The sequence below is a fragment of the Vigna angularis genome, chromosome 3, assembly GCF_016808095.1.
Source record: "Vigna angularis cultivar LongXiaoDou No.4 chromosome 3, ASM1680809v1, whole genome shotgun sequence".
NCBI lineage: Eukaryota > Viridiplantae > Streptophyta > Magnoliopsida > Fabales > Fabaceae > Vigna > Vigna angularis.
This window is the reverse complement of record NC_068972.1, coordinates 8629991-8646061: the sequence shown is the minus strand read 5'-3', so window position 1 is coordinate 8646061 and position 16071 is coordinate 8629991. Positions and strand designations below refer to the sequence as shown.

Genomic DNA, 16071 nt, shown 5'->3' with positions numbered 1-16071 from the left:
TTAATGAAACTATCTATTCTTAATCATTTTTTTCAATTTTCCACTCACTATATATTTCCTCCTTTTTTCTTCTTTACAGAGTTAATTTTACATTACATGGTTTTAGTTTTATAAATGTTATTAGATTTAATAAGTCTTTTTATTTCATAATTATGATATTTTTTTATTTTGAACGGCAACAATTAAATCATATTTAAAAAAGCAAAATATAATCATTTACAATTAGTGTTGACATGATTCCAAATATTGTATATTATTGACATTATGATTTATATTTATTAGTAAATAAATTTTGAATGATAAAAAGTCATTTGAATAATATTTTTAATAGTATATCTAATAAAGAAATATTATATTATTTTATTTTAAAGTAAGGTGCATCAAATTAGCAACCTTCTAACACAATTAAAAGAAAAGCTACCACGATATTGAAAAAAGAAGAAGAAGCATAACACTGTAAAAAATATTGTTAAATTTCTTTTTTAATAGTATGAGTTTTTTATATTTAATTTATATATTTATACATAGAAATGGTATTTTAGTTGGCTTTATAAGGAGGAAACAAAAAGGGTTGTGACTGGTCCAAGGTTGTGGGAGTAGCACAGTTTGTACATATTGACAAAACACAGCAGTAGTGGCTGTAATGAAAATGTGTCATTTTCAACCGCATAATGCAATTAATATGCCAACTTGGCAACAGTACAATCACCGGTTGCATTCTGTACTAACCGGTAGCCTACCTTAGAAATATGTTTTTTTTTAAATATTTTCTGAATTTAGGATGCGTCAATAGTTTAATTCACTTGCAGTAAAATTTATTTCACTGTTATTTTTGGACTGGACTTAAAACAGGTTTTTAATGGTTCAAAAATTAAGGAAAGGAAAAATTTCTAAGAAGATGTTCTTTTTAGAGTTTGTTTAAAGTTGAAATTTTAACAAATTTATTATTAACAGAGAAGATATGAACTTGTGTTCATGGTCTGGATTTAGAACAGGTGATTTTTCAGTTTAGTAAAAATGAATATATATATATATATATATATATATATATATATATATATATATATATATACAAAATAAATTTTATATTAACAAATAAAAGAAAATATAAAATTTTATATTTTATAAAAAATAATGTATATATATAAAAAAATACGTCTTCTCTTTTTGTTTTTTTTTAATTTCATCCTATTAATTACTAGTTTTTAAATTTAAATAGTTATTTATAATGATTTTTTTTTTCAGTTTTGTAATTTTAATAACTGTCTTTTTTAATTTAAATAAATATTTATTATAAAAAAGTTATTTAATATTTTATTAATTTAGTAACTATTTTTTCAAATTTAAATAATTACTCATAATATAATTTACATAATAATATTTATAATATTTTTATAATAACGATTAAAATTTATTTTATCTATTATAATTATATATCTATAATATATATATTTTATATTTCTTTTAACTTTTTTTCTTTTAAATACTACTTTTAAAATTTAAATAATTTATAAATATTCAAAAAGTATGTACACATTGAGTCTGTGTTTATGTTAATATATATAAATTATTTCATACATAACAATCTTTTTTTATTGTTTTTATAACATCCCATAATTTCACAGTTGATAATTCATAATTGATATATTGTAGCATTACATTTAACGTAACATCCCATAATCTCACTTGATAATTCATAGTTTATATATATATATATATATATATATATATATATATATATATATATATATATATATATATATGTGTGTGTGTGTGTGTGTGTTTTAAACTCAGATTTCAACTACAAACTCATAAATATAACTCGAATTTTCTAATTTATTCTTCTATCTTTTTTTTCATTGGTACTGAATCAGACGACATTCCTTCATCTGCTCCCGTATAACGAATTATACGATTATTGCACATACACAAACACAAACAAGTAGGGTGAGCTAACATGCAACAAATCATTTATAAAACATGCATAATTACTTTGATACACTCAACAAACATCATATAATAATTATGTCAGACACCCTCATACAATCATACAACAATCGCACCATAGATACTTGTAAGACCCATAAAAAAAAAAAAAAAAATATATATATATATATATATATATATATATTTCTAATAGTAATTTTTAGCATTTTATTAGTAATAATAATTTTAATGGATAGAAAAATGTAAATTTTTGGATATAAAATTATAGTAATTCTAGAGGGAGAGCTTCAAAATTTTGATAACTTATTTAGGATTTTTTTAGAAATGTGAATAGTGAATAGTGAATAGTAAATAGTAAATAGTAAATAGTAAATAGTAAATAGTGAATAGTGAATAGTGAATGGTTAAAAAAAAAATATTAAAATAAATTGTGGAAGAGAACACTCCACGTAGAATTAATCATTCAGAGATAAGAATGGTGAATAAAAAATAATTTTTGAATAGTAAAAATGAATAGTAAAAGTGAATAGTAGAAATGAATAGTAAAAATGAATAGTAAAATTTTTGGCTATAAATAGCCAAGGGGGGGAGGCTGAAGATTTACACCAAAATTCTAGAGAAATTGTGAGAGAAGAGAGTTGGAGGAAATTCTAGTTGAAGAGGGGAAATTCTGGAAGTTTCCGGAGAACGGTTTGAGAAGAGGAAACTAAGTCTGGAATAGAGGTAATGGGAGCTAACTTTGAGTAATTCCTTTTATATTATCTTGAGTCTTGAATATGCTATATTTTGCTTTTGTTTGATCTTAAATCTTGAATATGGAATATTTTGTTTATGTATGATCTTGAATTTAAATGAGAGTATGCTTTTGTGTTGATATCCGAGTGTGATAGTTGTAAATTGTGATGTTGAATATGTTATGCCATTTGTATGTTATTAGTTGTTTATTTTTGTAATTTGGAAGGATTAGAAATTGTCTAACCGGCTCTGCCAGATTCAATTTCTTGTTTCCCCAAACATTTTATTGTTTTCCTTATTTATTTTTATTGTAGTTTGGAAGGATTAGAAATTGTCTAACCGGCTCTGCCAGATTCAATTTCTTGATTCCCCAAATTTTTTTATTTCTTTCCTTACTTATTTTATTAAATTTTTGGAAGGATTAGAAGTTGTCTAACCGGCTCTGCCAGATTCAACTTCTTGTTTTCCCAAACTATTTATTGCTTTACTTATTTATTTTATTGCAATTTTTGGAAGGATTAGAAGTTGTCTAACCGGCTCTGCCAGATTCAACTTCTTATTTCCCCAGACATGTATTGTTCTTGTTATTTAATTATATTGTATTGTTGGATGGATTAGAAGTTGTCTAACCGGCTCTGCCAGATTCAACTTCTTGTTTCCCCATAAAATTTTATATTAAGATTATTTTTATGATTGTCAAATATTGTATTCTTCTATGACCATTTATAGTAATATTTTATTATTGTTAATTATTTATAATTATCTTGTATGAATTCTATTATGGATGTTTATTGTGATGAATTTATTGAATGAGTTTGTTGGCTGAAATTGATCTTGTTGGAAGGTTTGGAGAAAGGGTTCTGTAATAATTTGTATATGGGTATTAAATATACAGATACTGTTTGAGGTTGTTGTGAGAGGAAGTAAAATATTAAAATTAGGTATTTTAGATTTAGAGCATAAGAGAACAAGGTAGATAAATTAAATAAATAAATTGTAAATTATTAAGGGCCTCCCTTTGTTGGTAGGATAGAGGAACCTTAAAAACCTGAGTTGGCACATCCCTGATCATAGAGCAGCCCTGGCCTAGTCCAGTCAGTTGTGACTAGTCATATGTGCTGGCGTCGAAGGTGAGTTTGATGCGTTCAGACATCTGGGTCCTCTCCGGTGACCAATTGGGGTAAAGAAAGATCTCTAATAGGATGAAAATAAAATAAAATAAGTCAATTGTAGATGCATAACGTTATCATGGTAAAAACTTCATATATATTTTATTTGTTATTACATTGAGCCCAGACTTTATTATGTAGTTCCTAAGATATGTTGATATATTTTTGTTGATCCATAATCTTTGTTTGGTGAAAATATGTTGAGTTATACTCGTTATGGGCAAAATGAGTTTATAATATGAAGCATGATATTTGGCAATATGTTTAATTTATTGATACCAAAACGGGTTATTATGAATTCATGATTAAAGAATGAACATGATTGAGTTAGGTGGATAAGAGGGTATGAATTGTTGGTTTTATGAAATGTTGGGGTGGATATGAGAAATTCATTACTTATGAAATGATGTTACTACCGGGAGTAGTATGATCGAGTTATACCATGAGAGTTTGGTATGAACAAAGTAACATTGAGGTTTATAGAAGCAGGCAGAGAGGGGTCTGACCATAAGGCTTCAGAAAGTAAGACATAGTATATAAGTGAGGCTTAAGGAAGCAGGCAGAGAGCGGTCTGACCATAAGGCTTCATGAGTAAGCATGGTACACTTGTAAGATTTATGGGAATGAGGAAGATGCTTTTGATAATGATGAATTAATGACATCGGAATAATGATATTTTATCAATTGCAAAAATACATGATTATAATATTTTTATTACAAGTTTAATGATTTTATGATATGGTTGGCTTACCCTTATTTGTTTGTACTATGATCATATAACTCATGTTATATGTGATTAGATAATGTTGCAGATGCGGTTGAAAAAGCTTAGAGATGAGAGAGATGCGGGGAAAAACTTTCAGGAATTTTTGTAAAAAGAATAAATTTGTATTGGGAAGATTATGTTGTGTAAAACTTATAAGTTGAAATTTCAATGGTGAAGACTATATTGTTTAAAGTTTGTATGTTTGGTATTGTACTTTGGAGTAATTGAAATAAAGTTTGATTGTTTATATGAGATATTAAATTAATTTAGTCTCTACTATCAGTAATACCCTTTAAAATATTTGGGTGTTACAATACTCATCCCATCATACCACAATTCCTAATAGACACTCATCCCACAATACCCATAAACACTCATCCCACAATACTCAATAGACAGTCATTCCACAATACCAATATACATTCATCCCACAATACCCAATAGACACTCATTCGGATGATATGTTGATGAGCGGTCACGGGAGGTTATGCACTTGTGATGACCTCTACTTCTTCTTACAAATACACTTCCAAAATACTTCATATCATCCACAAGGTTAGTCATCAACATTATGTCCAAAACCGGCACATAAACCAGGACCTCCTACCCCTCTCACCACATAATTCATCCTTCTCTACTTGAGACTAGATGATTATTAGAGTATCATGATAACCTCCAACAACAGGACCCTCAACATCAACGTATACATTAATACCATATCATTACAGAATCTCTCCACGAGACTCATACCATGCTCATATTCCTCAACTCATATTATACCATTACAAAATCTTCCCATAATACTCATATCATGTTCAGATGCATAGATTCAAATCCAATATAATAAAATACAATCATCACATAAATCATACAAAATGAATATATCACAAAATAAATTAACAATACTAAAATATCACTATAAATGGTCATCGGAGAAGAATCAAATGTTTGATGAATCAAACTCACCATAAACGCCAGTATATATGACTAGTCACAACTTACTGGATTTGACCAGGGATGCTCTATGATCAGGGATGTACCAACTCCGATTTTTAAAATTCCTCTATCCTACCATCACAATTATAACCTTAATATAAACATTTTGGGGAACTAAGAAGTTGAATCTGGCATAGCCGGTTAGACATCTTCTTATCCTTCGAGAAAGATGAATCCATCATATATTTTATACTAATTGAGTATATTGCATAATAGTTTAACAATACTTAATATGTTCAATAGGATTTAAGTTAAAAACCTAACGAGTAGACTTTCAGAAAAGAGAGGTGTGTCATCATGGACAACTTAAGTACCAAGTCTTTCCTTAGCCAAAGTGTTCCTCAACTAGTTTTTAACAAATTTCTTATTTACAGATTCAAAACAACAACATATAATATTAACACAGAAATTAAATATAGATAGATATACACCAAGCACATATATTTTTCATTAACAGTATTCACATAAAATTTCAAGGCATGAATAGTAATAAAACAATAGTAAATAACCTATACTCTTCTTGCAACTAAAAATTTCTTCCTAACGATTTCTCACTTGATTCTTCCTCTCTTTGTGCAGAATAATCTCCCCTCTCATGGCTATTTATAGTCCAAAAATTTTACTATTTAACAATTTTTTAATATTATTTTATTATATTAATATTTTAATCACCACTTGACATATTTGATTCCTCAATAATGACTTCAAATGTGGAGTGCTTATCCACTATCACTATTTTATTTATTTTTAAACAAAAAGGTAGAAAAGAGTTTAAACCCATACTTGAAATCACCACAATTCTCTACCATTTAAGCTACCAAAATTTCTTATTTAGCTTTTCACATTTTATTTTTACATAAACTCATTAATTATATTTTTCATTCACAAATAAATTTATTACTACTAGTAATAAAATTGTTACTATTATTTCATGAGTGTTACAGTTTTTGAATTTTATGTTTCCAAAATATATAGCCCTTATATTATTAGAAAAATATAAAATGACCAATTTCAATCATAAAAACTGAAGTAATTATGAATAATTGAATTAGTGATCAAATTAATTTTTAAATTATTTATTTATATGATAATTGAATTTTCAGTAAAAAGAAAAATTAGTGATTAAAGCACTCGTTTTATAGTTTAAATGTTGAATGTAAGCAATATTATAAAAAATATATTTTCTATAATTATCTGTATTCGAAAGTAATTCATCAAACCTTTTTTATGCACATCATGTTTCTTTTCCTCTAACATTTTTAAAAATCCAATATATGATTTAAAGAAATATTGTTCAGAAAAATCCGAATTCCTATGAACTTGGTATGTAAGTGAGTTTAAAGTTTAACCGAGTTATTTAATAAAGTTAGTAGGTAATTTTTCTTTTCTTTACAGCAGTATTTTTTAATATGTTAAATTGAGTCAACATATTTCAAACATACATCTTATCATGAATTAAATTGAAAATAAGTCAATTTAATTTAACTCACTATTTTGTGAGTAAAAAATTTTATAATTCAACTTGATTGGTTTACGAGAGTTAATTACTTTTGTTTTTTCTTAATTATTTTATTTATTTATCGTAATATAATCAAAGTGAAGTGAATTGAAAATTTATTATTTTATACAAGTATAATAAATTTTTTTACTTATTCTACAAAATATTATTATAAAAATAATAGTTAAAAATTAAAGTATTAATTTACATAACTTAACCATCAAATAAATTAAATATTTAAACATTATTAAATAACATTATAATATTTAAAAATACTAAATTATCAGTTATACAATTAAAAATAATAAATAATTATAATAAAAAACGTGAGAAAAATGATAAAAAATTAATTACAATTATTATGGATTATAAATCAATTATCTTTAATCCAATTCGAACTTGTTTAATCTATATAGATTTATAAGGTAATTTAACTTACATTTAAGAATTAAATTAAATTGTTTGCAATCTAACCCAAATTTGTAATAAATAAAATTAATCAAAACAGGTAAGGTTTAACCTAGCATAACAAAAAAAGAGTCCAGATATATGTTTAAACCCGGAAGTCCGTATGAGTCCGGGTCAACCCGCCTGACACTTTTTAATCCATTTTCAATTTGCTCATTGATGAACCATGATAAGAGATTTCACATCACATGGACCTGAAACCATGTGGCAGTTATCTAAAGGTGAGTGAGGAGAGTTCAAAAGTTATTTCGACAGCCAGGGTCGGTGATATGCACACAACCTCCATGCATGTCCGTAATCACCATTTATCACAAATTAAACATCATATAAAAATAAAATAAAAAAGTCCATAAATAGATTATATGTTTAATTTTTGATAATTATATGTTTTCTTAAAACATACTTATCTACACCAAATGGTGAGTACTTTTAATTTTAAAAACTAACAAGATCATTGTACATACAGAGCGGACCAACTAAGAGTATATTCCGCATCCCAAAAACACGTGTATGCAAGTTTCAATGTCCAACGTAAGGATGATGTTTGATTTTGTTGGAGTTCTTATCCATTGATGATTCATTAGTGCGTGGCAAATAGGTCTTATGAATGAGCATGTCTCGTAATTCTTGAAGACCCAAAATGAAACGTTTAAGGAAGGGCAAAAAGCTTTGAGTATAAGAAAGTGTTGACTTTTTGGTTTTATGCATTTTTGGCCCACTTGGTGTACCATCTTGAATGGAATGGTTCAACAAAGGTGACCCACTATTGAATAATGTGTGTGTGTGTTTGAGTAAGTCTCACATCATTGCACGTTTTATGAAGCATGCTATATAATATCTTGTGACTTTTGAGCAACTTCTGTTCATTTTGAATGTGTGCCCCATCATCGGGTATCCTCTCATGCACATAAGTCTTAAATTAATTTTAAGTTTTTTTTTTATTTATAAGAAAAAAAATAGCGATTAAAATGTAAAATAGTGAATGTAAAGTATATGTAAAAATTTATTTGGTTTAAAAAATAATAGTCCCCTTGATCTCTTTGTTGTTGGGATAGATGGAATTTTGATTTGTATATACATGGAATTACACATTAATGCTTTGTTTTGGACTCAGATTAGAGTAGGAAATAAAAGGAAAATAGTGAGAATTAGATTTATTTAGATGAGAGAAAAGAAAGTAAGAAAGAAAGGAAAATGGGTGAAAAGTTTATAATTGATTTTGTTGATGTGATAAAATAAAATAAAAATAATTAATTGAATAATATAGTAAATTATCAAAATATTTTTTACTAAATTTAATAGAAATGGGTATAAGTTAAAGTTGAAAGAAGGTTGATTATGAGATTATTTTATAACATTGAAAAAATTGTGTTAAAATAATTTGAAAATTAAAGTTTAATTTATTTGAATAATTATTCACAATGTATGGTTTTTTGTTCATATGTTAATTTCAAAAAATTGCAATGCAGTAACATAATTCACGAGTTAATTAATTAAATCCATAAATTTAGATAAGTTCTTAAATATTAAAATATAACTTTACAAAATATCAAAATTATTATTTTTTATTATATCATAATAGAAAAACGTAAACATTTTATTATATTTTTTATTATATCTTTTTTATAATTGATTATATACGTAAATACATTTTTAATTTTTTTTAAATCTTTTAAAAAAAATTAGTGTAAAATGTTTTTTGTGTTTTAAAGTTTTGTTTTCTGATTTTCTTTTTCATTTTTGGCTTATCATGTTCTCCTAATTCCTCGTTGTTGGAAAGAAAGTAACAGTAATGTATTGATGTGGCAGATTGCCTATGAATGGACTAAATGGTGTTTCTAAAGTTAACTATTTACTTTGGGTAAAATCTTTTGCATTCAATTGGTTTTTGTGAAGGTTCTACAAAATACATAATATTTGAATCACTCTTTAATTATACAATACTAGTTATGGCTTTTTTTGAAGTTCATGAAATCCTTTAACTTATTGTAAATCTATAAAAATCCTTCTAAATATTAAAATTTCATATTTTATAATTCTTTTTTAATTTTAAATAACAAAATATTAATTACAAAAGTCTTCTTTTTAATATGGATGTTTTAAAAAAAATAATATATATATATATATATTTAAATAAAAAACTTTTAAAAAAAATCCTTAGTTTCCAACTGGACTCCATCACTTGTCACTCTATCATATTGACATTGAAAAATGAAACAAAAATGAACAAACGAACAAACAAAAGGTTGAAAACAGTAAAAGAGCAGGCACAATGGTAATAGATTTGTATTTGTGGCAAAATTTTAAACAAATTCAGAAAATGTATTCAGCCAGCAATTTTAAAATATCAGATCAACAACACAACAAAATCGAAAGAAAATAATTCGAGTAACAATATGATATATTTCATTATATATATAAAATAGTTAAAGGAAACAATTTTATACAAATACAGGTTCAATTCAAAGTTCTCTAAATAGAATAGACTTAGACTACTCCCAATTAAATTTAATTCATTCCCATGTATACTTTAAATTGATTCTTAATTTCAGTTTTGAACTACAACATTAAAAACAACATATTATACAATTCTTAAATAACTAAAACTAATCCCTAATTCTTAATTGAAAAGTGAAATTAAAAATCCTAATTAATTAAGAACCCTAATATATAATATAATATATATTACCTTTCCTAAAAGCAGCACATCACCAAACAATAAAAATCCCTTAATAATACTTTCCTCCTATACGGTGTGGTGCAGCAATGGACCAACAAAAAGACCTACCTTTTGGAACACGAACACACACACACACACATACATATATTTATTTATTTATTTGGTTTTTCCAGCTTCTTCAATGATACGTTATCTTATAAAAACAATTATAATAAGATATACTCATAAGCATAAAATAAATAAAAAAATTGAAAAAAATGAACTAATATTATGACTATATATTTAATGACAAATTTATATATGAATAATTCTACTGCTATCAAAAACCACATGAAACATTCATATTACAAATATAAGAAATGCTATTTATACAATTAATTTATTAATAATTATAAAAACTTAAATGAATTTTACTTTATTACCCTTTTCAATTATTTATGCAGAAAAAAAACAGCAAAATATTATTTTCAACACTTACATTAAAAAAATTAAAGCAATACACCAACATTTTAACAAATATTAACAAAAGGATAAAATAATATTTTCTCAAGCTAAACATATCTTTCCGCGCTTTCTTTGGGGTAAATTTCTGATGCTAAATTGGTTCTTCTGCCATTCATATTTACTCTGCAAAAGAAACAAATCAGATAACGCATAATTTTGTCATCAAACTGCAAATGAGATGTGCATCAAAGGAACGTGGGGGAGTTCAAATAAAACTCACTCATGGGACAGAAATACACAACGACCCTTTCCTTCTTTTAGCATAAATCAGGTAAGAGAACAAAGGCACCTTGCAACTTTTTTGGGTTGAAATCCTCATTTGTAATGCAATGAAGAAAGTAAAATAAAGTTACTGGCACTAAAGAGCCAATAATCGTGGTGCAGTAGACCTTCTCAACATGGCAAAACAATGTGAGCACCCAAGAACATACAAAATTGATTCCCTTCAAGAATCCCACAATTTAAAAGAGTAAAAACGTAACAAAACAATAATACTAGATCCCAAGTGAGTAAGAACATTCCAAAATGAAAATAGTGTTCCATCACGGAAAGTTGTTTAGTTTCCGTGTTGTGTCAATCTGCTTAGCTTACATTCGAACAAAATTACAAATTTCATTGGCATATAAAGGAAAACCAAACAACAGTTTGATCCTATTCGTTAGGAAACATTCAATACAGAAATTTTAGATAATGAAATGTTAGAAACCACATCACACTACAACCAAAGCTGAAAGAAAGGCAACCGAAAAGATAGCAGTGCTTGATTTGAGTTCAACCTACAGAACTAAATATAAAGATTTCCTCACTACTGAGAAAACTACAAACATTAAGTTCATAAGCACCAAGCCACCTGGAGAGTGAAATAAATAGGTATACATACAACAATGGCTTTTCTTGAAGCATATCCATTCTACTAAATATTGAATATTTCCCATTTACATTCTATTATCACTTATGACTAATATTTAATGAAAGATTAGTCTGTCACTTCACTGATCTTCGGAAAATATTTAGTAATGTGGGTAAGAGATTGGGCTACTTCTATCAAAGCGGCGTGACCTATTACGGCTAATGCTATCCAATGTTGCCCCAAAAGCTCTCCTGCTGTATTCATAATTGTTGCCACTATAGTGAGATCCATTCCCACTAGTTACACGAATAGGAGGAACTGGCATTGAATTAAAACAAAAAACAAAATTGCTCAGCAAGAGTTAAGCTATGTTTTAGTAAGATTCTTCTACTGTCAATCTATGCGTGAAATTTTTTTAGCACGTTAGTGAGACAATACACTACCTTGGGAATGATTTACTGCATAATCTGAAAATCGATCAGAAGTTGATAGCCTGGCAGGGTGCTGGAAATTTTCTGAATTATTTATTGCGACTGCATATGGCCTTGGTCTTTGAGAAGAATTTGATGTGGGGGTAACTGCTGTAGAGCCATTAAGTGTAGTCTTGTCTCTCCCAGACATCTGTTTATAGGCAGACAGAGCATGTCATACGGGTAAAAGAGAATAAAAAACATGAAATGTGCAAGGAAAACACCCAAACTCTGAAAAAATTGGAAAATTTCATTAATCAGTGAAAAAGAGCCATGGAAGCTTGTGCGAAGAAATGTTTGAAAATAAAAAAGAACCAGGAAAAAAATGCATGCGAACGAAAATTAATGAAGGGTAGAGATTTAATGGTTGGGGCATCCATTTAACCAAAAGACCTATTGTAACAAAAATGTAGGGAAACGAAATTAAGTTGATGGCGTCTATTGCCCATAAAGCTTATAATGAATGTACACACAATTTCTCTCTGTTATTCAAAAGAACAAAACACAGAATAAAACCCATGTTTCGTTGCCATTCAAACACATCTACCAAATACGCCCAAAAAGTTAAAAGAGGTGCATCCATGATCCCACAAACCCAGTTACAACCAATACTACAAGGCTGCATATTTTGCAAACTGCCACTCAATAATGCTAAATTTTCAATTAACAATTTAAAACTAAGACTAAAACATATCTAACAGGTTGAAAGCAGAGATTTTTAGAACGTACTGCAAACTTGAGTGTTCTGTTATAGAGAGTTACAAGGCCCGAGAAAAGTCGGACAGCATAATCTGCAATCTCATCAGTTTCATATTCTGCAAAGGCATAACCTTTCGGTTTCTCAGTTTCCTTATCTTTAGGAATGTGCAAATCTACCACTCGTCCTGCTTGGATTAATATATCATACAAGACTCTCTCTGTCACCCTCTCATCTAGATTGCCTGAGTCAAATAGAAGTAACCAAATCAGCACCCTGCTATTATATATATATATATATATATACTTGTGCATAAATCCAATTATCTAGAAGCAATTAAAAACTTATATTTACAAAAATATTAAACATCTCAATCAACCAGATTGAAATCCAGTTCAAGAATCCCCTGAAAATAATAACATAAAAGCTAGTTTGGATAAAAAAGTGTAAAAGTACAACTTTAGGCAGTAAAGGCAACTGGGAGAAAAAAGAAATACATTCTACCATCATAGTAGTGAAACATCCGATCGTGTTAATATTATTACGCACATTTATCAAAGAATAACTTCTATCAATTAAACCTTTCACATAAGGGAGATTATCATGTAGTACTTTCCCTCTTTCCTCTCCAATTTAAGTTTTATATTCTATTAGAATAAAAGCTATTTGTAGAATGCTCTATTTGTTGGTGTATGATGTCTCCAGTAGCTAGAAAGAAATGTTCAAGCGTTCAAGGGAATACCTGAACTCGCAGGTAAGCTTTGGGCCATGTCATTAACAAAGGATATTGTTCGATTACCTTTATTTCCTTAGTAATTAACCTATAAATTAGTCTAAGGTCTTTCTTTTCCTTCCTATGTACACTCCTTCCTTTTCCTTCCAACAAAATCCTCTTACCACAACAAAAAATCCTATCACTACATGTTCTCTAAAAACAAAAACAAAATAGCGTACAGAAAATGTGATAAATCAACTTAATCTTCAACTTCTCCACCTTCAAAAACATATCACCATACAAAGTATTACAATTCACTCTTGTTCTCACAAAAGTTTAACATAACCTTTGTTTCAAACAAGTTCAGAACAGCGTGGAAAAAAAAAATTACAAGATAAGAACACATGACATGTATCTACCACTTTGTTTCAAAAATGTGAAAGATATATTCCCACAGAGCTCCAAATACATTCAATACTCTTCCCAAACCACTAAAGAGGAAACTTGCTTTACTCCAGCTAAAGTAACAGAAAAATCTTCAGCGGTGACTACAATCAATAGTACAAGTTGTAACATGCTACCCAAAAAACAGACGAGGAAAGCAGGAGACAGCAAAGAAAAATATTTAAAAGAAAAAAATAGAGATATCCTAAACAAAACTCTAAACCACTCACAATTTCCACCAAGGTTGACATGTTAAGTTGCGAAAAACCGAAGTAGAGATTCCTATGACATGCATAAGCTATAAATATCGCAAACAAAATACAAAACACTGAGAACCACATTGTAAAACCCTAATTTATCTCCCTTAGTTGGCGAATGCCTCCTTAAAATGTTCAAATTCAGGTAATCAAATTGAATATTTTAGAGAAAATACATAACTATTTAATAAATGAATAATGACAAAAAAAAATTGTACAGAGTTCAAAGGAGATTGAAAGTAAAAAAAGTGAGTTTACCTATGTAAACACTGCAATTGGAGTTGCCAGACATAATCGTCTCTGGATCTGACGTGAAGCTCAATCGCGAGAGGACGTTGCAGAAGGCCTTCTTCAACTTCCGGAGAGGAAGAGCGAGTTAAAGAGAAAGAGAGAAAGGTTTGTGCTCTGACTACAGCAAGCAGGGGTAGTTGGAGAGCAAAGGGATTAGAGCAATTAAAAACACTTATCTCAAAGTTGGAGGTGAAAGGCCGGAAATTATTCAATAATCTAAGATAATAATTTCAGATTTTTTAAAATGGTAAATTGGGTGATATGGACAATTATCTAAAATATACTATTCAATCACAAATTTTTTTTAAAACCGTAAGTGATTAATAATAAATATTGGGGAGAATAATTTCTTAAAGATCTCTTGGTAATTGATCTATAATTCAGTACATGTTTTTTATCTATCTTTATTATAAAGATTACGACTTATGAAAATAATACATGTAATTGAGTAAAATATGATAAAAAGATTGAATGATAATTTATTATTACCTTTAACATTTTGTATTTTTTTTCTATAATTTATAACTTATTCACTCATTTATCTCTAAAACATGATAATTTGTTTTTCATTATATTTTTTTATTAAATTCTTTTATATGTTTTTTTATTTCATGTTCTCTTATACCTTTCTAAATAAATGCAAATTATTAAACGTCCGTATAGAGTTGTAATTTGACGTAAAAGGATATTAAACGTCCAATACCCCAGTTTTAGAGGTGAAAAGATTAGTGAATTCAATAAAAATCGGAGCGAGAAATTGAAAATTCATTCATTTTATCTTAGTGCGCGAGACCCTCTTCTCTTCTCAAACTTTTCTTGAACGAAATTTGACGATCATCCCATGTAATATTTCTTTCATTTGATACAAATGCATGTTAATTAACTACTTTATGTATGATTTTCGTTTAGGCGCATTCTGCTTTCTCTTGTCATACACTTTATTCAGACAAACCTAAGGTTAGTTTTCGTTTTCGTTATTTGTTGAACTTGTTTGTTGTTTGTTTGAACTTGTTTGTTGTTATTTATTGTTGCTTGTTGTTGATCCTACGTTCATAGTTCTTGCTTTATAAAATACCAAAAACTGAAATTGGTTGTTTTTCTATTTTTCAGTCTCATAGAGTTGTAAAAAAATATCACAATTAATTAAAAAAACAAAAAAAAATTGATTAACATCATATATTCACAAAATTCGACGTTAAGTTAACGTAAACGTCTCCTGATATGATGTCATTCGCGAATTCACCGTTAAAAGCTCAAAATATTACACTATTTTTGTTCTAATAGTATAATATAGATTTCATATAATCAACATCCCACCCTATTCCCTATTTTATATATATATATATATATATATATATATATATATATATATATATATTATATTAATGAAAACATATGTACTATGAACATGAATTTTTTCATTGTAAATAATTAATTTAATTTAAAAATATTGAATTTAAATAAATAGTTTTAAAAAGCACAATGATAAAATAATTATTTTAATTTAAAAAGTTGTAAAATCCTTTTTCTTTCTTCTTTTAAAATCAAGGTGAGCATCTTTAACTAAACAAAAACACAACTCGC

At 27.7% G+C, this 16071-nt stretch overlaps 1 protein-coding gene across 1 annotated transcript; it reads right to left on the bottom strand.

Moving 5' to 3' along the window:
• Positions 1-10720: 10720 nt before the first annotated feature.
• Positions 10721-14647, bottom strand: LOC108325016 (protein HSH49). The gene is made up of 5 exons (XM_017557991.2): positions 14455-14647; positions 12813-13024; positions 12057-12234; positions 10984-11931; positions 10721-10886 (listed from the first exon to the last, which is right to left on the bottom strand). The coding sequence occupies exons 1-4, from the start codon at positions 14486-14488 to the stop codon at positions 11774-11776; spliced, it is 582 nt and encodes a 193-aa protein (XP_017413480.1). The 5' UTR covers positions 14489-14647; the 3' UTR covers positions 10721-10886; positions 10984-11773.
• Between the last annotated feature and the right edge of the window lie 1424 nt (positions 14648-16071).

Bases quoted from the DNA above. Each gene is read 5' to 3' on its own strand.
- LOC108325016 (XM_017557991.2), bottom strand. From the start codon at position 14,488: ATGTCTGGCAACTCCAATTGCAGTGTTTACATAG. The intron at 12,235-12,812 runs GTACGTTCTAAA...GCCTATAAACAG, and splicing joins ACAGAACACTCAAGTTTGCA to ATGTCTGGGAGAGACAAGAC. The intron at 11,932-12,056 runs GTAGTGTATTGT...ATTCAATGCCAG, and splicing joins TGCAGTAAATCATTCCCAAG to TTCCTCCTATTCGTGTAACT.